General features: G+C 39.8%; 1 protein-coding gene and 1 long non-coding RNA gene across 19 annotated transcripts in view; one reads left to right on the forward strand and one right to left on the reverse strand.

Moving 5' to 3' along the window:
* The window catches only part of LOC138763819 (serine-rich adhesin for platelets-like), a 173277-nt gene that overhangs the window by 93076 nt on the left and 57926 nt on the right, over positions 1-22275 (forward strand). For 12 of the 18 annotated variants that reach the window (XM_069938612.1, XM_069938611.1, XM_069938595.1 and 9 more), the window contains 4 exons: positions 1778-1858; positions 3044-3127; positions 14720-14815; positions 15054-15161. In XM_069938612.1, coding sequence (XP_069794713.1) covers positions 1778-1858; positions 3044-3127; positions 14720-14815; positions 15054-15161 — 369 coding nt within the window. Of the gene's footprint in view, positions 1-1777; positions 1859-3043; positions 3128-14719; positions 14816-15053; positions 15162-21223; positions 21290-22275 lie in introns of all 18 variants that reach the window. The other 6 variants (XM_069938598.1, XM_069938599.1, XM_069938603.1 and 3 more) reach the window with 4 other exon arrangements.
* The window catches only part of LOC138763823 (uncharacterized), an 84007-nt gene that overhangs the window by 37025 nt on the left and 24707 nt on the right, over positions 1-22275 (reverse strand). The gene's annotated exons all lie outside the window — the stretch shown is intronic.

Below are 22275 nucleotides of genomic sequence, written 5' to 3' on the forward strand. Positions count from 1 at the left end.
CCCAATCCATGGCCCTCCATACCTCTCCCTTCCATAAACCTGTCCAAATTCCTCTTAAATGTGAAAAATGAACTTGCATTCACCACTTCAGCTGAAAGTTCATTCCACACCCTCACCACTGTCTGTGTGAAGAAGTTCCCCCTCATATTCCACCTAAACTTTTCCCCTTTCACTCTTAACCCATATCCTCTAGTTTGTATTTTACTTGCCCTCAGTTCAAAAAGCCTATCTACATTTACTCTGTGTGGTGGAGCACTAAAATATATGCATGGTACTAGATGGCCCACTCTGATACTGTAACTCCTCCCCCTTAGGATCCCTAATAAAGATGGTACTGCCCAATCCCCTCCCTCTGTTCTGCCTTGGAATCAGGCCAACAGCATGTAAGAGATGCCTGTAAGTTTATAGTGATTAAAGCCTATTAATCTCATCTATTAGTCGGTTGGATCTAATTGATAGCGCAACACTCTTTCTATCCCCCTCATAATTTTAAATAACTATCAAATCTCCCCTCATTCTTCTACACTGCAGGGAATAAAGTCCTAACCTGTTTAACCTTTCCCTGTAACTCAGTTCCTTAAGACCATGTAACATCCTAGTAAATCTCTCTGCATTCTTCCTATCTTTCATGTAGTTGGGTGTCCAAAACTGCACACAGTACTATAAATTTGGCCTCACCAATATCTTATACAACTTTCTAATTTCCTCAAAATTACCCTTTCTCCAATATAGAATCTCAACCCGTGGCCCAGACCTATCCTTCTCTACAATTAACTTAAAACAAATGATCACTGGACCCAAAATGTTCCCCTGCACATATTTCTCTATCCTGTCCTGTCTTGTTCCCTAATAGGAAATCCAGTATTGCATTGTCCCTAGTTAATACCTCTAGATATTGATTTAGAAAACTTATCTGAACACATATGACAAACTCCAAGCCATCCAACCCTTTTACGGTATGGGAGCCTCAGTCAATATGTGGAAAGTTAAAATCTGCCACTTCTACAGATTTGAACCTCCAATTCTTGCTATTGGGTGATCTTTAATACAATCCCATGATTGTGGTCATACCTGTCCTGTTCCTCAGCTCCACTCAAGTGCCTTCAGTAGATGAGCCCTTTGGTCTCTCCTGCCTGAACACAGCTGTGATATTTTCCCTGACAAGCACCCCCCCCAACCTAAACCAATGGAAGGCCAGAACATTGAGCTGCAAGTTCTGCCTCTCCTGCAACCAAGTTTTATTAATGGCCACAATGTCAATATCATGTACAAATTTTGAAATTGTAGATACAAATTATCGCTATCAAATATATAATGGGTCCCAATACTGACCTCTGGGGAAAACTCTATCTGCCATCCATCAATCTGAAAAACAATGGTTTACCATGACTCTGCTTTGTTTCCATGCTCCCCCTGATAATTTGACTCCATCACCTCAACTTCTGCTAACCAGCCTTTAGTATGGCATTTTGTAACACCAGAAAATCTTTGTAGGTAATATCTACTCCATTCCTTTCATTAACCTTTTCTGTTCCCATATCATAAAATTCAACTGTTGATCAAGTTGGGATTTTTTTAATGTTTTTTTAAAACATAATCTCAAGCCTTCCTTAACTCTTATTTCCTTGAGTATCTATTAACCTTGTTCTTGATTAACATTCATGGACATTGTCCCACCATGAGAGTTATATATCTAATTGGTAGTTGCCTAGTATATCCTTACACCTATTTTGAGCATATTATATTTGGAATTTTCACTTCTCTGTCAACTACCAAGGATTAAGGAAACATGGAAAGATTTTGGCAAGTTCTTCAGACACCTTTACCTACTTTTCCTTCAGCAACTCTTCCAGACCAGGTAATTTGCAAATTCCCAATTTATTATTCCAAAGTCAAATTTGTGGGTTGTGATATGACATTCTACAAGGACGAATTTCCATAACTCAAACAATCATAAAGTGATGGTTGCTTGTGTGCTGCCTTTTTCATGGCTGCCTCTAAATGCTTCACAAGTTTGAGGCCTTCTTTATTTTCAGCTGCTGCTTCCTCCCCTGTGCTCTGAAGTATAGCAAATATCATTATAACCCCATTTTTATAAGCTAATAACTTTGGATACCATCATCTAAACTTCATTAAGGACCAATATGTCTCTTCCTTCCTGTAAATCTCCTGCTGTAACCAATTAACCCCACCTTTAAACTTGATCCAAATCCCTTCTAAAATATTTCTGGAACATCCCATTGTTAACTAAAGATCTTTTCAAGATGAAGACTACAAAAGCATAGCCAACCTCACACTTCATGAGAAACTTTCCGGAACCAAATACAATTTAACAAGCTTTGCAAATTACTGTAGGAATGATTACCAAGTAACAAAATCTTGCACTTGTGTAATGCAGTCATTTCACTGTCATTTCAAATTTTCTGTGGACTTTTTAGTTTATCTATTGTCCTAGCCACTTTATTCTACATTAAGTGTCCAGCCCATAATTGTTGAAGCAACCTCTCGATTATGTTTGTTATAATGGCCTTTTATTAACTTGGTTCAAATTGAATTTATATTGTCAGATATATAATTACTTTCTGTTATTTCCTGTAACTTGACCCTCTCATGTAACTTGACCCTCTCAAGTTTTCTTTGCTTCCATCTCCATATTATGGTAAAAGTAAGAACTATTTTGGGATATTAAGTACCTGAAGATGAGGAGAGAACTCATTGTGACTCCTCTGCAACTAATGCTATCATTTGAGCCATCTATTCAGAATTTGGGATCAAGAAGATAAAAGTCATGAGAAGTAGTTTGCAATACATCCTTAAAATTTGTTGTCTCAGATACATTGAATATTCAAGAGAGATAAAACTTCACATAAAAGGCCAGAATTTGCAACATCCCATCGGTACAGATATTAACCATTTAAAAATACGTTATAAAATCATGTGCATTTATTTCATGTTAAACTTATATTGAACTAAAGGGAGGGTAGATACTTGTTTAATAGAGCAAGTGTATATTAATGAGTTACTCATATTTTTTCCTTAATAGTTACACAGTGCTCTGGTACAGATTGTCCACAGACTAATGTAATAGATGTAGAAAGATGCACTGGAAGCTATGCTCTTTATCCAGGTACTTGTCTATCTGTCTACTTTTTCACGTAATTTTTCATGCAGTACTTACAATCATTGTCTCTTTTGCTAATTTGTAATATGTATCAGCCTAACCTTTTCTAAATTATAATTATATAAAATAAGAAAAAAAACAATTTGTACAAATATATGAAATACAGTCATAAGTGTCTGCAATGTATTTCTTGTAAATTTGACAGTGATGTCTTAAGATTTAAATTTAGACATACAGCACAATAACAGGCTCTTCTGGCCTACAAGCCCATGTCACCCAAATACCCCAATTAACTTACAACCCTACACCTTGAAAGTTGGGAGGAAAATGGAACACCCAGAGGAAACCCACACAGACATGGGGAGAATGTACCCATGTTACCATCAATGCCAGATTCAAAATCAGGATGTTGATGCTGTCATAGTGTTGTGCTCACCACCACGCTACCCAAGAAGGCCAGGAAATTCATCTGAGTCTTTTTTTTTTGTCATGCCACTTCCAAACAATGTTAGTCGGCTCCTTCATGTAACATGACTCTCTTTTAATAACAATGAACATTCCTGGTTGAATTTTCCACATTGATGGTGCATTTTTCACAATCTCACCTGCAGAAATACCAACATTCTTTTGACTACATTGAGGAATGTTGGCAAGTAATGGATGCATGGGACAATAAGGGAAACTGGTGGTAGAATTCCTCCATGGTGGGGAGCCATATCCTTCTGGCAGGCAGAGGAACCTTCACATTTTTCTGAAAGTTAGAGCTTAATGGAGATAGTTTCCTTGTGCAAAGACAATGTATAAAATTCTATCAAGCACATGATTGTGCCTGCTTTAAAAATCAGAGTTACACTCATTTTAGATACCATGCCTCAGTGACGCAAGGAAGGACATTTGGCTCCTTTGCATATCTCCTAAAAATCCAAGCGTTATCTTACAGACAACCTCCTTCCACATGTCTTTCAGATCTTTATCCAGTTTGTTTTTACTCATTTCATTCAGTTTCACATGAAAGCACTCGTCTTTTTGCAGGATTTCTGTTGGCATTTTTTAACTACAAAACTTTGAGGGGGAACGTCCTGAAAGCTCCTGGGATGGTGGAGACTGAGAGTCAACGTGAAACCAGTTTGGTGTAGAGTAGTTCAATGCAAAGCCAATGAAAGAGAAAGAGGCATCTGATTTTTTTCAAATAAACATTAATTTTCATCATCACTGTCCAACCAGTGTTGAAGCTCAGCCTTCAACACTATCATTCCCTCAGTGCTGGTCAACAAGCTCCAAAACTTCCTCCAAACTCTCCTCTGCACTGGATCGTTGACTTCCTCATTGGAAAACCACAGTCAGTACAAATTAGAAATAACGTTGTCTCCTCACTGACAATCAACACAGGCACACCTCAAGGATGTGAGCTTGAGGAGTCATGTGATGGAGTAGTGGCCGGTAGGAGAATACCAGCTTTCTCCAGAAAAGAAGGAAAAAAGTGAAGAAAAAGCAAAGCCTCAGACACACAAATCACAACAAATAAAAAATAAAGGTGTGGAGAAAATGGCACCTAAGAAAGAAAAGCCAAAAACAACAGGAAGAAAAGAAGAAAGAAAGATGCTGGAAGAGAAAGGTGAAGGCCTTATCTGCACGAAAAAGCAGGAACCCTCCGTGGAAAGAGGAGCCACTCTCCGAGGTTAGTGGAGACCCTACAGAGTCACAGGACTACAAAAATGTCTCACGGAGCCCAACAGGGGTGCGCAACTGCGCATGAATGAGGAATCGTGCATGCGCGATACGCACGACAAGGAGAACACCGACAGGAGGGGGGACCAGCTGTGGAGTAAAACTCCACAGCACGAACAGCTGAGAGAGGCCCGACAGCAAGGCTCCCAGCTGGAAGATAATAAAGCAACGGGAACGGGAGGGGTGAGAAAGAAAAGAGGAAACTAGAGATACAACAGATAACTAGCCCAGAAGAAGAGGACCAACATCAAGACACCATGGAAAAAAAAATACCCAACAAACACAGACAAGCAGCTCAACAAGAAAGTCAGAAGAGACACAGATACAAGGAAGAGAAATTAGAAGACACAAACCCAAGAGCAGACACAGAAGAAGAAGAAGAAGAACACCAAGCTCTGCACAGAGAAATAGGAGGTAAAATGAATGGAGAGTACAAAGATTTAAAAAGCATTAAAAGAATGGCTGACTCTACAACTTAGTGAAATGAAAAGAAAATTGAAAAGTACAGAAGAAAACGTGAGTAGAATAGAGCTGGTAAGAATGTGTAATGGGAGTAGATATGGAAGTGAATGACTTAAAAAGAAAATTGGAAGAAAGTGATAAAAAAGTTAAAGAGACACAGGAGTTGTTAGCTCAGATGATGAATATAATGGAAAACTATAGTAGGCGAAACAATATAAAGATAGTGGGCCTTAAGGAAAATGAAGAAGGCAAAGATATGAAAGAATTTATAAAAGAATGGATCCCAAAGGTCCTGGGAATGCCAGAAATACAGGAAGGAATGGAAATAGAAAGGGCACACAGAACATTAGTCCCGAAACCACAGTCACAGAAAAAAACAAGATCCATTTTAGTACAATTCCTGAGATACATGACAAGAGAAAATATATTGGAGAAGGCAATGAATAAAATGAGAAAAGACAAAAAAAACCACTGGAATACAAAGGTCAAAAAATTCTTCTCTACCCAGACATAAGTTTTGAGCTCCTAAAAAAATGGAAGGAGTTTAACGCAGCAAAAGCGATTCTATGGAAGAAAGGCTATAAATTTATGTAAAGGTATCTAGCAGTGCTTAAAATAGTTATCTCGGGGCAGAAAAGCAGACTGTTCTCAGATCCGGAGAAAGCACAAGAATTTGCAGAATGCCTGCAAGACAGAAAGAGAGATGAAGAGATGTAACAAGAACAAAGAACGATGACAAACTACATATAAATTAAAAATAATGTATAAGTAAGAACTAAAGGAAGGAAGTAAGGGAGAAGGGGGGGAAAGAGGAGGGGGTTAAAAAAAACCCCCAATAATAAATAAATAAATAAATAGATAAGAAGAAGAAAAGAGGGGGAGCTTTGTTGTAATGTGAAGATAAAAGTCTTTTCTGAGGGGGTTGGGTGGGAGAGAACAACAGTCACTTGACACTTGCGAATGGGTTCGCAGTCCGAATGGAAAGGGGAGTTGTGGTTGCCCGGCAAGGGACAAGGGGCGACTCAGAGAGGGGGGGGGAACACTTGGGGTTAGGGCAATTTTAGATGTGGGAATGGTTGAAATATTTTATGTTTTAGAAGTGTTGTCATATAGTGCATTCAAAAAAAGAAAACTGAGAAATGGAAATGGGGAAAAGGCGAAAGGTGGAGGTGAGGAAGCGGAAATGAGATGTAAGCAAAGTATGAAATGGCCATGTTGAACTATATGACTATAAATATTAACGGAACACATAACCAAATCAAAAGGAAGAGGCTATAAAATTTACTGGAAAAAGAAAAAATAGATATAGCATTCGTGCAGGAAACGCATCTGACTGAAGTGGAACACAAGAAATTAAGGAGAGACTGGGTAGGGCACGTAACGGCAGCATCATATAATTCAAAAGCCAGAAGTGTAGCTATATTAATCAATAAAAATGTACCAATCAAAATAGAGGAGGAAATAATAGATCCAGCAGGGAGATACGTAATGTTAAAATGTCAGATATATTCAGAACTCTGGAATTTGGTCAATATATATGCACCTAATGAAGAGAATCAAAAGTTTATGCAAGATATTTTTTTTGAATATTGTAGATACGCAGGGGAATATATTGATAGGAGGGGACTTTAACCTTAATTTGGATTCAAAGATGGATAAAACTGGACAAAAGACTAGCAGAAAGAACAAAGTAGCCAAATTTATGGTTAAATCAATGCCGGAAATGCAACTTTTGGATATATGGAGAAGACAACACCCAAAGGAGAAGGAATACTCATATTATTCGAGTAGACATAAAACATACTCAAGGATTGACCTGTTCCTGTTGTCAACCCAGATCCAAGGGAGAGCTAGGAAAATGGAATATAAAGCTAGATTGTTATCTGATCATTCACCCCTGTTATTAGCAATAGAACTGGAGGACATCCCACCAAGAACGTATAGATGGAGATTAAACTCCATGCTACTTAAAAGACAGGATTTTAGAGAATTTATTGAATGCCAAATTAAAATGTACTTTGAAATAAATACGAAATCAGTGAAAGATAAATTTATATTATGGGATGCAATGAAAGCCTTCATCAGAGGGCAGATAATAGGTTATGTAACTAAGATGAAGAAGGACTACAATCGGGAAATAGAACAGCTGGAAAGGGAAATAGTAAGTACAGAAAAAGAACTAGCAACAAGGGAAGATACAACAAAAAGAAGAGAATTGGCGGACAAAAAAATAAAATACGAAACACTACAAACGTATAAGGTAGAGAGGAATATAATGAAAATAAAGCAGAAGTATTACGAGCTAGGAGAAAAAACGCACAAAATAGTGGCTTGCCAGCTTAAAACAGAACAAGCTAAAAGAGCGGTATTGGCATCAAGGAAAAAGGACAAACAAATTACATATAACCCAACAGAGATCAATGAAAACTTTAAAGAATTATACGAGCAATTATACCGATCTAAGAATGAAGGGAAAGAAGTCAAAATAGATTAGTTTCTAACTAAAATTGAACTACCAAAATTGCAAGAAGAGGAGCAAAACAAATTGATAAAAACCATTTGAAATAGAGGAAATACAAGGTATATTAAAAAAGTTACCAAACAATAAAATGCCTGGGGAGGACAGACTCCCAATAGAATTCTATAAAACATTTAAAGAGTTACTAATTTCTCCTCTCCTGGAAGTAATGAACCAGATTGAAGAAACACAAAACATGTGAAGAAACACAAAACATGTAAAACAGCAATAATTACAGTAATACCAAAGATGGGGAAAGATCCACTAACACCAGCATCATATAAACCAATATCTCTATTTAACACAGATTATAAGATGATAGCAAAACTATTAGCAAACAGATTAACCGACTGTGTACCAAAAATAGTAAAACTAGATCAAGCTGGATTTATTAAGAAAAGACGAACAACGGACAATATCTATAAGTTCATTAACTTAATCCATGCAGTACAAGGAAATAAAATGCCAACAGTGGTGGTTGCTTTAGATGCAGAAGAAGCCTTTGACAGGGTACAATGGAATTATTTATTCAAAGTACTACAGAGGTTCAACCTACCAGACAAATGTATTAATTGGATTAAAGCATTATATAAGGGACCATTGGGGAAGGTGACACTAAATGGATATGTATTTAACCAATTTAAATTAAGTAGGTCAACTAGGCAGGGATGTCCACTATCTCCCTCACTGTTTGCTTTAGCTATAGAACCCTGGGCAGAACTGATAAGAACAGAAAATAAAATAAAAGGGATAAAAATAAAAGAGAATTAATATAAAATCAGTCTATTTGCAGATGACATCATAGTATTCTTAACAGAACCAGAAATATCAATAAAAGAATTACATAAGAAATTGAAGGAATATGGAGAAATATCGGGGTACAAGATCAATGCAAATAAAAGTGAAGCGATGCCAATGAATAATGCGGATTTCACAAAGTTTAAGAAAGAATCACCATTTAAATGGCAAACACAAGCAATCCGATACCTAGGTATTAGACTAGATAATAATCTAGGCCATCTATAAAATTTAAATTATGAGCCATTAATGAAGAAATTACAAGATGACTTAGAACATTGGAAAGATTTACCACTAACATTGATAGGAAGGGCAAATTGTATTAAAATGAATATCTTCCCAAGGATACAATACCTATTTCAATCGTTACCAATTCCCTTAACAGAGAAATTCTTCAATGAGCTAAAGAAAATAATAAGGAAATTCTTATGGAAATGGGGGTTGGGGGGGGGGACTGAGGATAGCGCTAGATAAATTAACAGAATGGTACAAACAAGGGGGCTTACAGCTACCAAACTTTAAGAATTATTATAGAGCAGCACAATTAAGATATCTATCAGATTTTTATCAAACAAGGGAAAAACCAGATTGGACCAGGTTAGAGCTAGATAAAATAGGGGAGAAGGTACCAGAACATATACTTTATAAGTGGGATGAAAAACTGGTGCAATATAGAAGTTCACCAGTACAGCACCATCTGCTCAACATTTGGAAGAAGATTCACTTAGAAAGGAAAAAAAACAAATTACCAACTACCAAAATTATTATTGATGCAAAATCAACTAATCCCTTTCACAATAGATAACCTTTCCTTTAGAGAATGGGAGAAAAAAGGGATCAAAAAAAATAGAAAATTGTTTTTTTGGGAAATAATTTATTAACATTTGAACAAATGAAGTACAAATATGGAATAACTCACAGTACAGTGTTTGCATACCACCAACTAAAAACCTACTTAAAGGACAAATTGAGAAGCAGGCTGAGATTACCAGAAGGAAGCAGCTTTGAATATGTGATTACAGACACAATGATAATTAAAAGATTTATAACAAACATGTACATCAAGCTGCAAGAGAAAGAGAATGATGAAATAAGCTGTAAACCCAAACAAAAGTGGAAACAAGATCTAAACATAAAGATAAAAAATGAAAAATGGGAAAAGCTATGCTCCGGAACTATGAGAAATACAATAAACACGAGGTTACGCATGATACAATATAATTGGTTACACAGGCTATCTATCACGCCCCAATTGTAAATAAACCGGACCCAACAGTATCAGAGAGATGTTTTCACTGTAAGAAGGAAACGGGAACAACGGTACATGCAATTTGGGCATGTGAGAAAATGGAAAAGTTTTGGGAAGATTTAAATCAGGTATTAAATAAAATCACAAAAAGCAACATACCAAAAAATCCAGAGATCTTTCTTCTAAGTAATATAAGTAAAGAATCAGGCCTCAAACTGGATGAAGCATAAAAAAGATTTATTATGATAGCCTTAGCTGTAGCAAAAATATGTATAATGTCAACCTGGAAATCAGAAGAGAGCCTGAGAGTACAGCAATGGTACATAGAAATAAATAAATGTATTCCATTGAAAAAAATAACATATAATTTAAAAAATAAAGTCACATTATTCGAACAAATTTAGGAACCTTACATGGAACACAACAGAGAGAGCCTACCGTGAACCTCCACCCCCTAAAATGAGAAAATGATAGAATGAGAAGAAGACAAAATGAACTGACTCAGTTTGTAAAAATAGATGACACAATTTTCTTGTTTATTTTCATTGTGTGATGACATTGTTTAATGGGTTTATTGTATTGTATATGTTGAACGTTTAGTGGGTAGGGAGGGGGGTGGGAAGGAGGGAGGGAAGGGAGGGGGGAAAAAGGGGAGAAAATTACTCTGTGTATATTCAAGAGGGAAATGTTTGTATGTATTTTGGTTGATATGGTTCACAGTGTGAAAAATAAAAAAACTTTTTAAAAAAAAGGATGTGAGCTTAGCCTATTCTACACCCTACACTCTACACCCATGACTGTGTGGCTAGGCACAAATCAAATGCCATTAAAAAATTTGCCAATGACACCATGGTCGTTGACAGAATCATAGACAGAAATGAAGAAGATTACAGGAAAGAGATAGATCAGCCTGTTGAGGGATATCACAACAGTAACCTTGTATTCAACATTAGCTGATTGTGGACTTCAGGTGAAAATTGGGAGAACTCGAATCCTCATTGAGGGCTCAGTGATAGAGAGGGTCAAGAACTTCAAATTTCTGGGTGTCATTCTCTCTGAGCATTTATCCTGTGGCCTCCATGCTGATGGAATCACGAAGAAGGCTATATTTCATGAGGACTTTGAGGAGATTTGGTATGTTACTAGACTCTCAAAAATTTCCTTCAGATATATGGTGGATTATATCCTGTTTGATTGCATCCAGATTGTATCTAGGGCATGGTAGATATGGCAGATGCCCTGGGTGTCACTTGAAGGGGGTGTCACTGAGCAGTTTCTGCCTTTGGTGGTCTCCTTCACTGCTCCCGGTCTCCGGTGGTGCCCAAACCTCCCCCAATGATGAGAAGTGGTGTATTGAAGCATGATTAGCGTAGGCAGAGGGTCAGTTTACTTTTTTCACACTCCCCCGGCCAGCACTGCCCCCCCCCTGCCCCTCCAATGCATAAAGAAAACACATCTCTTTCTTTTCTGCTTCTTCCTCCTGTTCACTCTCAACTTATTAAAAGGCAGAAGCCAAATACAACATGGTGGCCACCAAGGCCAGCTCTCGCGAGATCTCCTTGTCACTTTTATTTTGATGCATGGAATGTAAAAGGTTGGCCACCCCTTCCATAGGCACTATTTTCTGTACATATACCCCTGGTTGCATCACTGTCTGGTATTAATGACTAGTTTTAACTCATTCTGAAATGTGTGCAAAATTGGTGAATGTTTGACGTAGTGGCCCACGCATGGAGGTCCGAACTAGCCACCAAAATGGCCAATGCATGCGGTGACCAGTCAGACCTGGGGGTGACACCAGGTGACCTCCGCACGGTGGGAAGACTGAGAACTCTGGTGGGAATGCCAGCCAACCTAAGGTCTGTGCTCCGATGACGTGGGTCTCTGAAGTCATTGTCAGGGGCCCATATAAGCAGAGCTGCCAGTATAATAAAAAGTCTTCGATTTCGACTCCTCGTGTGTGTGTCTTCCTTCCACACTCATCGTAGGATGTACGCTACATTGATGACCCTGATAGGTTCAACCAGCAGTTGGACCCGAAGATGACGCATCAAGTGGAGCTAGTGACCATCCACGCGGTCTCCCTCAGGCTTCTGACATTCTGGGTGTCACAGCTGCACGTGTGGTTCGAGCAGGCTAATGACACTTGATACCTCTATGTCATGAGTGCCCTCAATCATGACACAGCGGCAAAGACCATACCGCCCACCTGAGACAACTGTGCACCCAGCTGAGCGAGTTCAGGCTGACCATCAACTCCACTAAGTACCAGTTTGGTCTGGACACCACTGACTTCCTGGGGCACAGAATTAACAAGCACAAGGCCACACCCCTCCCGAGAAGGTTGAAGTGTTAGCGGTAAGACATTTCCGTTACTTTTTGGAAGGCTGGCAATTCAGAGTGTTCACTGGCCACAAGCCACTGACTTTCGCCTTCCATAAGGTTTCAGTCCAGTGGTCAGCCCGACAGCAGAATTATTTGTCCAAAATGTCCAAATTCACCACGGACGTTCAATGTATTGTGGGGAAAAACAGCCAATGCTCTGTTATGCCCCGCGATCAAGTCTATACATGCCCTGTCCCAAGGAATCAATTATGTGGCCCTCACCAAAGCATAACGAGACCATGAGATCCCCACCTACAGGACAGCCATCTCTGTCAGCCCAGGTAACCTGATACTGCTGTGCGACATTTCTACTGGCAGCTCCACCCCATCGTTCCGGCCACATGGAGATGCTAGGCATCCAAGGCACTCCACTACCTGGCACATCGTGCCACAGTCAAAATGGTAGCCAACAGGTTTGTCTGGCATGGCCTCCATAAACGGGTCAGCCAGTGGGCCAAGACCTGTGCAAACTGTCAGTCCTTCAAAGTTCAGTTTCACACCAGAGCACCCACACAGACTTTTGAGCTGATGTGGCACTTATTCAGCCACATACACAATGACTTAGTGGGGCCGTTACTGGTTTCCCATAGGGCGAGATACCTCCTGACAGTGGTAGACCACTCCACGAAGAGGCTGAATGTGGTCCCACTGGCTGATACCACCACAGAAACCTGCGCCAGGGCACTCATTGACACATGAGTGTCCCAATTCGGGCTCCTAGAGCATCTCACCTTGGACAGGAGGGAAAAATTCACTTCTAGGCTCTGGGCGACATTGACTAACTTTCTGACGATGCAGCTCCACTATACCATGGCTTATCACCCGCAGGCCAACAGGTTGGTGGAGCACTTCCACAAGCACCTCAAGGCAGCCTTGATACCCCGGATCAAGGGTCCCAACTGGGTGGATGAACTGCCTTGGGTCCTGTTGGGAATCCACACCGTGCCGAAGGAGACTTCAATGCCTTGGCAGCAGAGATGATCTAGAGCATACCTCTAATCATCCCCAGGGAATTCCTTGCCCCCCCACAATAAGTGCCCGGAAGACCCTGCAGCAAATCTCAAGAGCCTGTGACAGAACCTGGGGTCACTGGTATCGTTAAAGCCCCCACCACATGCCCAGCCCAAGCATAGCATCCCAAATGACCTAAGGGCTTGCAAGTACGTGTTCGTGAGGAAGGACACACACAGACCATCCTACGAGGGGCTATACAAGGTCATTCGAGACAATGGTTCCACCTTCGTCCTCAACATCAGCGGTAAGGAGGAAACCTTTACCATCGACCGCCTGAAACTGGCATATTTGGACTGTAATGAACTGGTTTGCACTCCCCCCCCACCCCCATCACCGTGACACAGGAGCAGGTTGCATAAGGCTATGGACAATTGCCAAGTCACCAGTTCTGGTGGGGCGGGGGGGTTTGTAGTAGCCTGCACATAGAAATGCAAACCAGCCCAGGAAATGGATAATGAACGCGGTGACCGCGCGGACCTGGGGGTGACATTGGTCATCATCCCAGGTGACCGCACGGTGGGAAGACAGAGAACTCTGGCGGGAACGCTGGTAAACCAGCGCTCTGATGTCATGGGCCTGTGACATCAGCACCAAGGGCCCATATAAGCAGAGCTGCCAGTGCAATAAAAGTCTTCGATTTTGACTCGTGTGTGTGTGTGTGTGTGTGTGTGTGTGTGTGTGTGTGTGTGTGTGTGTGTGCGCGCGCGCGCGTGCGTGCGTGCGTGCGTCTTCCTTCCACCCTCGTCATAGTGTATACACTAAAGGCTAATGATATTTGTGCAGATACATTTTGAGGCTTTTGTTTTTTAATCGAATGAGCAAGTTGTCTTATGAAGAAAGATTGGTCAGACCAGGCTTTTATCTTATGGAGAAGTGTGAGAGGGAACTTGATCAAAATATGAGATCTTGAGAAATTAGATGTGAAGAGAACCCTCCCTGTTATGGGACAATCTGGGATGAAGGGTCACCATATAAAATATGAAGTCATTGATTTAAGACACAAATAAGAATATTTTTTTCCTCAGGGTTCAGAGTCTTTGGAATTCTTCCTCAATTAGGGGTGGAAGCAAAGACTGAATATTTTAAAGGCAGAGGTAAATATATTCTTGATGAGTAAAGGAGTAAACATTTCTGTGGGTAGATGGCAAAGCAGTCTTGAGATTACAATCTAATATTCCAGAAATAATTTTATTTCATAAAACCCAAATTGCTCCCCTAAAATGAATGCAATGCACCTATTAAATCTGCAATCTAAAATGCACATGATATTCAAAATGAGCAGAAATCTAGTGTAAAATTTCATAATTTTCACTTTTAATTCAAAGATCTAGAATGCAAACAATCTAACAATAAAATTATCCTTACATTTCAATGAAGAAAAGTGGTTAGTTGTTTGATTAAATAAAAGAAGGGTACATCACTGATGGAATTATGTTTCTTCCAGAATTAACTCGAAGATCTGTTGTGGAAAATCAAGAACCTAAAATAGCAGAAGGAAATAAAAAAAACTCTCCAATGCTGATAAATCGCCGATCTCCAGGTACTGCTCTGCCTACATACCTGCCTATATGTTGGTTAGGAACAGAAAAAAGTATGTACCTTGCTAATTGACCCTGAAGAGCAGCCATACATTTGATCAATGATAAATTGGTATGACACATATCTGGCTAGTTCAAACAGACAAATATTCAAAGCACATTAAAGATTGTAGAGCATCGTTGGCAAATTTGTGAATATTTTTTAATTATAGTTTGATTCCAGACTTCTCCTTTGACCAGGCAGCCTTCCAAAGTTTGCCAGGAACTCCGTCTCTCTCCCTTTCATACCCTTCCTCTCTGAGAGCAAAACTGTTCTGGCCTGCCTGCAAAGATCACATGCTCTCCCAGGCAAGTTGTTGAATGTTGCTACTTTGTTGCCCCTCTGCAAAAATTCTGTTTTAAAATGTGTGTGTGCAAGCTGCTCTAACAATTCCTCTCAAATCACCTCTGGATACTGTCACACCTTCCTCCTTTAAAGGGAATTTTAACTCTTGAGTTAAAATTCAGTTATAACTAAACTGTCTTAAAATTACTAAAGAGATAATAATACACAATATATAACATGTAATACAGTAATTCAATTTTGAAAGTAATTTTATACTTGATCAATTTTAACATCTTGACAAACAATCGCAATCGCATTATTTACACCTCTGATATGGTTAATTTACAGATCATATTCTTGTAATATCAAACTTCAGTTTAACAATCTCCTATTTTTATTCTTTATTTTATTCAAAAACACCACAGGATTGTGGGCAGTGAATATAACAATTGGTTCATAAGAGGTACCAAGATATACGTCAAAATTCTGTAGAGCAAATATGATAGCTAACAGTTCTTTTTCAATAGTGGAATAGTACTTTTGATGAACATTAAATTTTTTGGAAAAGTAGGCCACTGGATGGTCAATTTCATTATGTTTTTGCAATAAAACTGCACCTGCTGCTCCCTCACTGGCATCCACTGCTATAGAAAATGATCTGTCAAAATCAGGAGATTTTAACACAGGGCAATGGCATAGCATCTCCTTTAATTTTTATAAAGCTGCCTGACAATCTTTAGTCCACACAAATTTTTCCCCTTTTTCCAAAAGATTGGTTAAAGGAAGAGCAACCTGGGCAAAATTTCTGCAAAATTTCCAGTTATATCCTGCCATTCCTAAAAACCTTCTCACTGCTTTCTTTCCATTGAGAGTAGGAAACTCAGAAATTGCATTCATCTTAGCTTGAATAGGTGCAACTTTGCCATAGCCAACTACATAACCCAAGTATGTTACCGTAGCGTATGCAAATTGAATTTTTGCTAAATTAACAGTTAAGTTTGCTTTGGATAATCTTGCAAACAATTTGTCCAATTGCCTTAGATGTTCTTCCCATGTGTCACTTTTTGTGACCAAGTCATCAATATAAGCATCTGTATTGTTAACCCTTGGATTAATGAATTAATCATCCTCTGAAATGTTGCAAGGGCATTTTTCATGCCAAAAGGTAACACATTATACTAGTATAAACCGGATGGAGTTACAAAAGCTGAAATACTCTTTCCTCTCTCAGTTAATCGCACGCACCAGTAACCCTTCAACAAATCCAACTTAGTAAGAAATTTAGCTTTGCCAATTTTATCTATTCTCTGAATAGGAAAAAGCATTTGTTTTCATTACTGAATTAACCTTCCTATAATCTGTACAGGACCTAACAGTTCCATCTGGTTTTGGTACCAGAATACAAGAACTCCAAACGGTTTGAAGGTCTAATAATGTCATTTCTCAACATATATTCCACCTCCTGATCCATGATTTTATTCTTTTGAATTTTTATTCTATATGGGTGCTGTTTTATGGGATTTGCCTCTCCTACATCTCTACATCATGGTATATCACTGATGTCTTTTTTTTGGAACATTAGGGAACAAATTTGTGTATTTCAAAAGTAATTCTTTCAACTGCATCTGCTCTTGGAACTTACGGTGGCCTAATTTTTCCAAAAATTAGGTGCACAGGAACCACGGTTTCTTTAAGATTACCCTCACAAGATTCTGTTTCCATAATCTTATGATCCACCACTTACTCCACTCTGTCAACAGCCAACATCTCTGATATAGATTGTTCTCCAGTATCTTATTCTCATAATAAGGTTTCAACATATTTATGTGACAAACTTGAGTTTTATTCCTTCTATCTGGAGTGTTAACAACATAGTTAACATCATTCAGTTTTGATTTAATTGTGTATGATCCAGAAAATCTAGCTTTCAAAGGATTGTCATGTGTTGGAAACAAAATCAAAACTTTACTTCCTGTCTTAAAATTCCTCACCTGAGGTTTCCTGTCAAATAAACACTTCATTTTACTCTGAGCCATTTCCAAATTTTCTTGAGCCAAAGTCCACACTTTATGTACCCTATCCTTAAATTTAGAAACATAATCCAGCAAATTCAACTGCACATCCTCATTAACCTACTGCTCTTTTATCAATATTAAAGGTCCTCTAACTTGATGTCCAAACATAATTTCAAAGGGGCTAAAACCTAATGACTCCTGCACAGCCTCCCTTGCTGCAAACGACAATAAATGAATACCTTCATCCCAATCTTTGCCATTCTCCGTACAGTAAACTCTCATCATATTTTTAAGAGTAGAATGAAATCTTTCCAAAGCTCCCTGAGTTTCAGGATGTTACGCAGATGAAGTGATCTGTTTTATTCCCAACTAACAGTTGAAACAACCCAGAATCAAAGTTAGACCCTTGATCACTCTGGATCTCTTTCGGTAGTCCAAAAGCTGTGAAAAATCTTTCCAGGGCTTTTACCACCATTTTGGCTTTAATATTTCTCAGTAGTATAGCCTCTGGAAATCTCGATGCTGCACACATAATTGTTAATAAGTACTGGTTACCAGACTTAATTTTTGGCAGGGGACCTACACAATATACAATAACCCAAGTGAAAGGTTCCCAACAACAGGAATAGGTTGTAATGGAGCCACTGAAGGACCCTGGTTAGTTTCCCCACAACCTGACAAACGTGAAATATCTGGCACCAATTTACAACATCCTTCCTCAAACCAGGCCCAAAAAATTGTTTCAAAATCTTATTCATGGTTTTCTTTACTCCAAGATGACCACCCAAAGGTTTACTGTGGGCTAGATCTAATATTTCCTTTCTGTAATTTCTAGAAACAACCCACCCGATGAATCACTCCCCACTCTTCATTAGCAGGAATATCAAGATGTCTCCATTTTCTCATCAACACTTCACCTTTTAAGTAATATCCACAAGCTATTTCTTTAATCTCCTGTTCAGTTACTGCTTGCTCCCTTAAGCTAACAAGATCTCCATCTATTTTCTGTTGCTAAATTAACTCTCCTCGACAAAGAGAAATCCTTACTCTCACAATGACCCTGCTCTTTCAAAAGTACTTCAGAAGTACTGGGCAAATCTCTATCAACTGGATTTTCTTCAGCTGTCATCATTTCCTTAGTCACAGACCAAGATACCGCACATGCAGGATATATTTCACCATCCTTTCTAACCACATCTTTACTAGGCCGATTTGTCAATCTTAAAACTGACCTAATTTTATCCTCTGCCAAATCATTCCCCCACAAAAATGAGACACCTGCATGGATAACTTTGGAATTACTCCTACTACAACAGGTCCTTTGACTAATTCTGAATTCAGCACAACCTTGTGAAGCGATATTGACTCTACCTCACCTCCAGCACCTTTAATCAAAGTTATTTCCCCTGTGTCAGTCCTTTGATCCACAGATAAAAAAATTACTAACAACAATGATTGAGCAGCCCTAGTATCTCCAATAAATTTAACTGGAACCTGTGGTTCTGCCTCATCAAAAGGAGGCACTCTCTACAAGCCAAAAACCTCTCCCCAGGAGTTACAGCCTCAATCCTCTTACTTCTCTCCACCTCCATTTTTAGCTTCTCTCATTGAAACAGCTTCTCTAGCTCATAAATCCTTTGTTTTCTTCTTGCACCCTCAATTTCTCCAATTCCAATTGCAATTCAAAAGATCTATTCTCTAGAAAACTTTCAAAAAATTTTCCCTTACTTATATAATATTTCACTATAATCCTCTGTATTTGTACTTTTCTCATCCAATATTTAACTTCAGTAATTTTCAATGTCTTAGAAAGAGCCATCAGTTCCTCTTTTCTCATGTTCTGCAGCTCTACAGGTGATGGTTGTAACAAAAATCTATCAACTTCTATTGCTGCTGTTTTTCCAGGCACCAGCTTTAAGTTCGCTTGCAAAAATTCCAGACACAATAGCTTGCAAAAAAACCCACAATCAACTAATATATCAATGTTCAAATTCTAAATGACGAGCCCCCATAAAATGTTACGGAGTCCAGAGGACCCCAAAAACCAGCAACACAAGGTTACTTCAACTAAAGTAGTTTTTAATTATAATTGAACAAGAAAACAGAATTAAACTTTAAGTTATTACTTAACCTACCTAACCTACTTAATCCCCCCTCTAATACTAAGCACAGGTGTGTAATTTATATTTAATATTAGAAAAGTTCTTTGGGTCACAGTCCAATCTCACTGGTTGCAGGCAATTCTTGTACTGTGCACAGAAGTTAGCATTAACAAAGTTCACCAGTCTTTGGTGCTTAACAGGCAAATGGTTACCACTCAGGAGGGTTCTTGCCGGTTTTCAGAGAGAGATTCCTTTTCCAGGACATCTGCAACTGATTCCTTCTCAATCAGTCTTGTTGACGAAACTTGCTCCCTTCAGGGTTCTCCAGATGATCCTCTTTCTTTCAAGTCACCCTTTAGACTCCCAGCCTTCTCCTTTGGCCAGGCAGCCTTCCAAAGTTTGCCTGGAACTGATTTCTGTGACGCTGGCTCTCTCTCTTTCACACCCTTTCTCTTTGAGAGCAAAACTGTTCTAGGGCCTGCCTGCAAAGATCACATGCTCTCCCAGGCAAGCTGTTGAATGTTGCTACTTTGTTGCTCCTCTACAAAAAGCACTCTGCAAAAGACCTGCAAAAATTCTGTTTTAAAATGTGTGTGTGCAAGCTGCTCTAACAATTTATATCAGTGAAGAACAATGGGCTTATTGAATGACCATACTCTCATTTACCTCATGAGTGCTGATATAAGAATTTGCCCTCAAATGTGTATCCATTTTTTCTTAACCTGCTTGACAGGGCATTTCTGATCAATTACTTTCCCAAAATGAAAAATTCATATGGAGGGTTTGATGCACCATCAATAACTGCAAAAGACTGGAGGTAATGCAAAACTGACAGGCTTTTATTCACAATAGAATGGAGGCAGGTCCATGCTGGTCAACTGTCCTGGGCTGGGGAGGGCCTGTGGAACAGTCACCTTTATTCAGGAATCTGTGGATGCGCCCATCAGATAAATATACAAACAGGGGTTTACCACAGGGTTATTGTTGAGTCTCACTTATGGCTGCTGGAAGAAGTAAGGTGAGAGAACACACAAGACACAGACAAAGTCATACAAATTAAAGCAACAGAAACCAAATGTTAAAATAAATAAACAATCAGGACAGATACATAGAAATTGGGAAGTGTTTTCCTGAAAATGCACTTATATCCTAATACCAAAAAAGTATGTTCCATTTGGATCAGAGGAATATAATGTACACATGCATGGATATTTAGAGACATGCGTGAGATTTGAGATGCCAGAATCTGAAAAAAAAATCAGTTGGAGGAACTCAGCAGGTTGAGCAGCCTCACTGGGAGAAAAAGAATAGTCAGCATTTTGGCCCAAATCCAAGACTCCTGATGAAGAATTTTTGCCCAAAACATTTGACCATTCTTTATCTCCCACTGACACCATGGTTATTGGCAGAATCACAGAGAGTGTTTAGAAAGCGTACAGGAGGGAGGTAGATCAGCTAGTTGAGTGGTGTCACAACAAAGACCTTGCTCTCAAGGTTAGCAAAATCAAGGAACTGTGGACTTCTGGAGGGGGAAATAAAAAGTACACAAACCAGTCCTAATCAAGGGCTCAACAGTGGAAAGGGTAGAGAACTTCAAATCCTGGGTGTCAATGTCTCTTAAGTATCTATCTTGGGCCTCCAGGTTGATGCAATCACAAAGAAGGTGTATTTGTGAGGTGTTTGAGGAGAATTGATATGTCACCAAAGACTCTCACAAATTTCTATAGGTGTACTATGGAAAGCATTCTGCCTGGATTCTTCTGTGGTGAATCTCTGCTGAGCCGTCAGTCTTCCTTTCAGCTAGCCTTACCTTACTGACATTGGCCGTGTATTATCTCTAACATTAAAGACACTCCCCTTGGGTATAACTATGCATGCACCTATTGTCTTTCATTATTGTACCATTAATTTCTGTGAATAAAAGTCATGATTATTGTTTGACTACATCGTCTTTGTCTACTTCATTAGCTGGCACTTCAGCTTCATTGTCTGGTATGGAGGAGCCAAAGCACAGGACAGGAAAAGGCTATAGAGGTTGGTAAACAGGCAGCATCAACATGGGCATTAGTCTTCTCTCCATTAAGAACATCTACAAGAGGCAGTGCCCCTATCCCTAAGGATCCTCACCACACAGGCCATCAAGGCCATGCCCTCTTCTCACTTCTCCCATCAAGAAGGTACAGGAGCCTGAAGACAAACACCCAATGGCACAAAAACAGCTTCTGTAACCGCGTGCTACTAAAAAGAAGACACACACACGTAGTGTAGTCAGGTTAAGCTCTGAGTTTTTTAGGGCTCAGGCCCGACTTTTATATTTACACTTTTCCGCCGTGTTCGACCCCCCCCCCCCCCCCCCCACCGTCCCCACGGCTGACGTCACAACATGCATAACAAAAGTGGGTTTCCCGTGCACGGGCACTTTCCTGTATAGCAATGCCCTTCTTCCCCGCGCACCATCCCTGTCTGTTGGCTGCGCAGTAAGGCCAGTGCCATTTTGGGGTCGCTGGCCTTTAAGCTGCCCTTGCCATTCACCTGCCGGTTCGTTTATTGGGACCAGTGCCGCTGCGCGTGCTGCTGGCCTTTGATTGCGCTTGCCGCCCGGAGCACCGGCTTGATCGCCAAGGCCCACCACCACATGATCGCCACCCACCCCCCAAGAACTGGCGGTATTGCCCTTGTTTTTGTCCTTGGTGCCTGGAGGCAAAGTCTCTGCAGTCTTCAGTGGTATGCCTCTTCAGCATGGTGCTGGTGTCTCAACCGGGCGCACTGGGTCCAGGTGTGCCAGCTTCAGCCTACCTGTGGAGAAGACCTTCGTCTTGCCTCCGACCTCCAGCTCAAACGTGACCCCGTAGTTGCAGATGACCCAGAATGGACCCTCGTATGGCCTTTGAAGTGGTGGACGATGTGGACCCCTGCGAATGAAAACATATTCACAGTCGTGCAGGTCTTTGGGTATGTTGGTCCTCGTATATCCGTGCCAGGATGGTGGAATCAGAGCCAGGTTCCCAACTCTTTCCCTT

Source organism: Narcine bancroftii, chromosome 5, assembly GCF_036971445.1.
Source record: "Narcine bancroftii isolate sNarBan1 chromosome 5, sNarBan1.hap1, whole genome shotgun sequence".
In the NCBI taxonomy this organism is placed as follows: Eukaryota; Metazoa; Chordata; class Chondrichthyes; order Torpediniformes; family Narcinidae; genus Narcine; species Narcine bancroftii.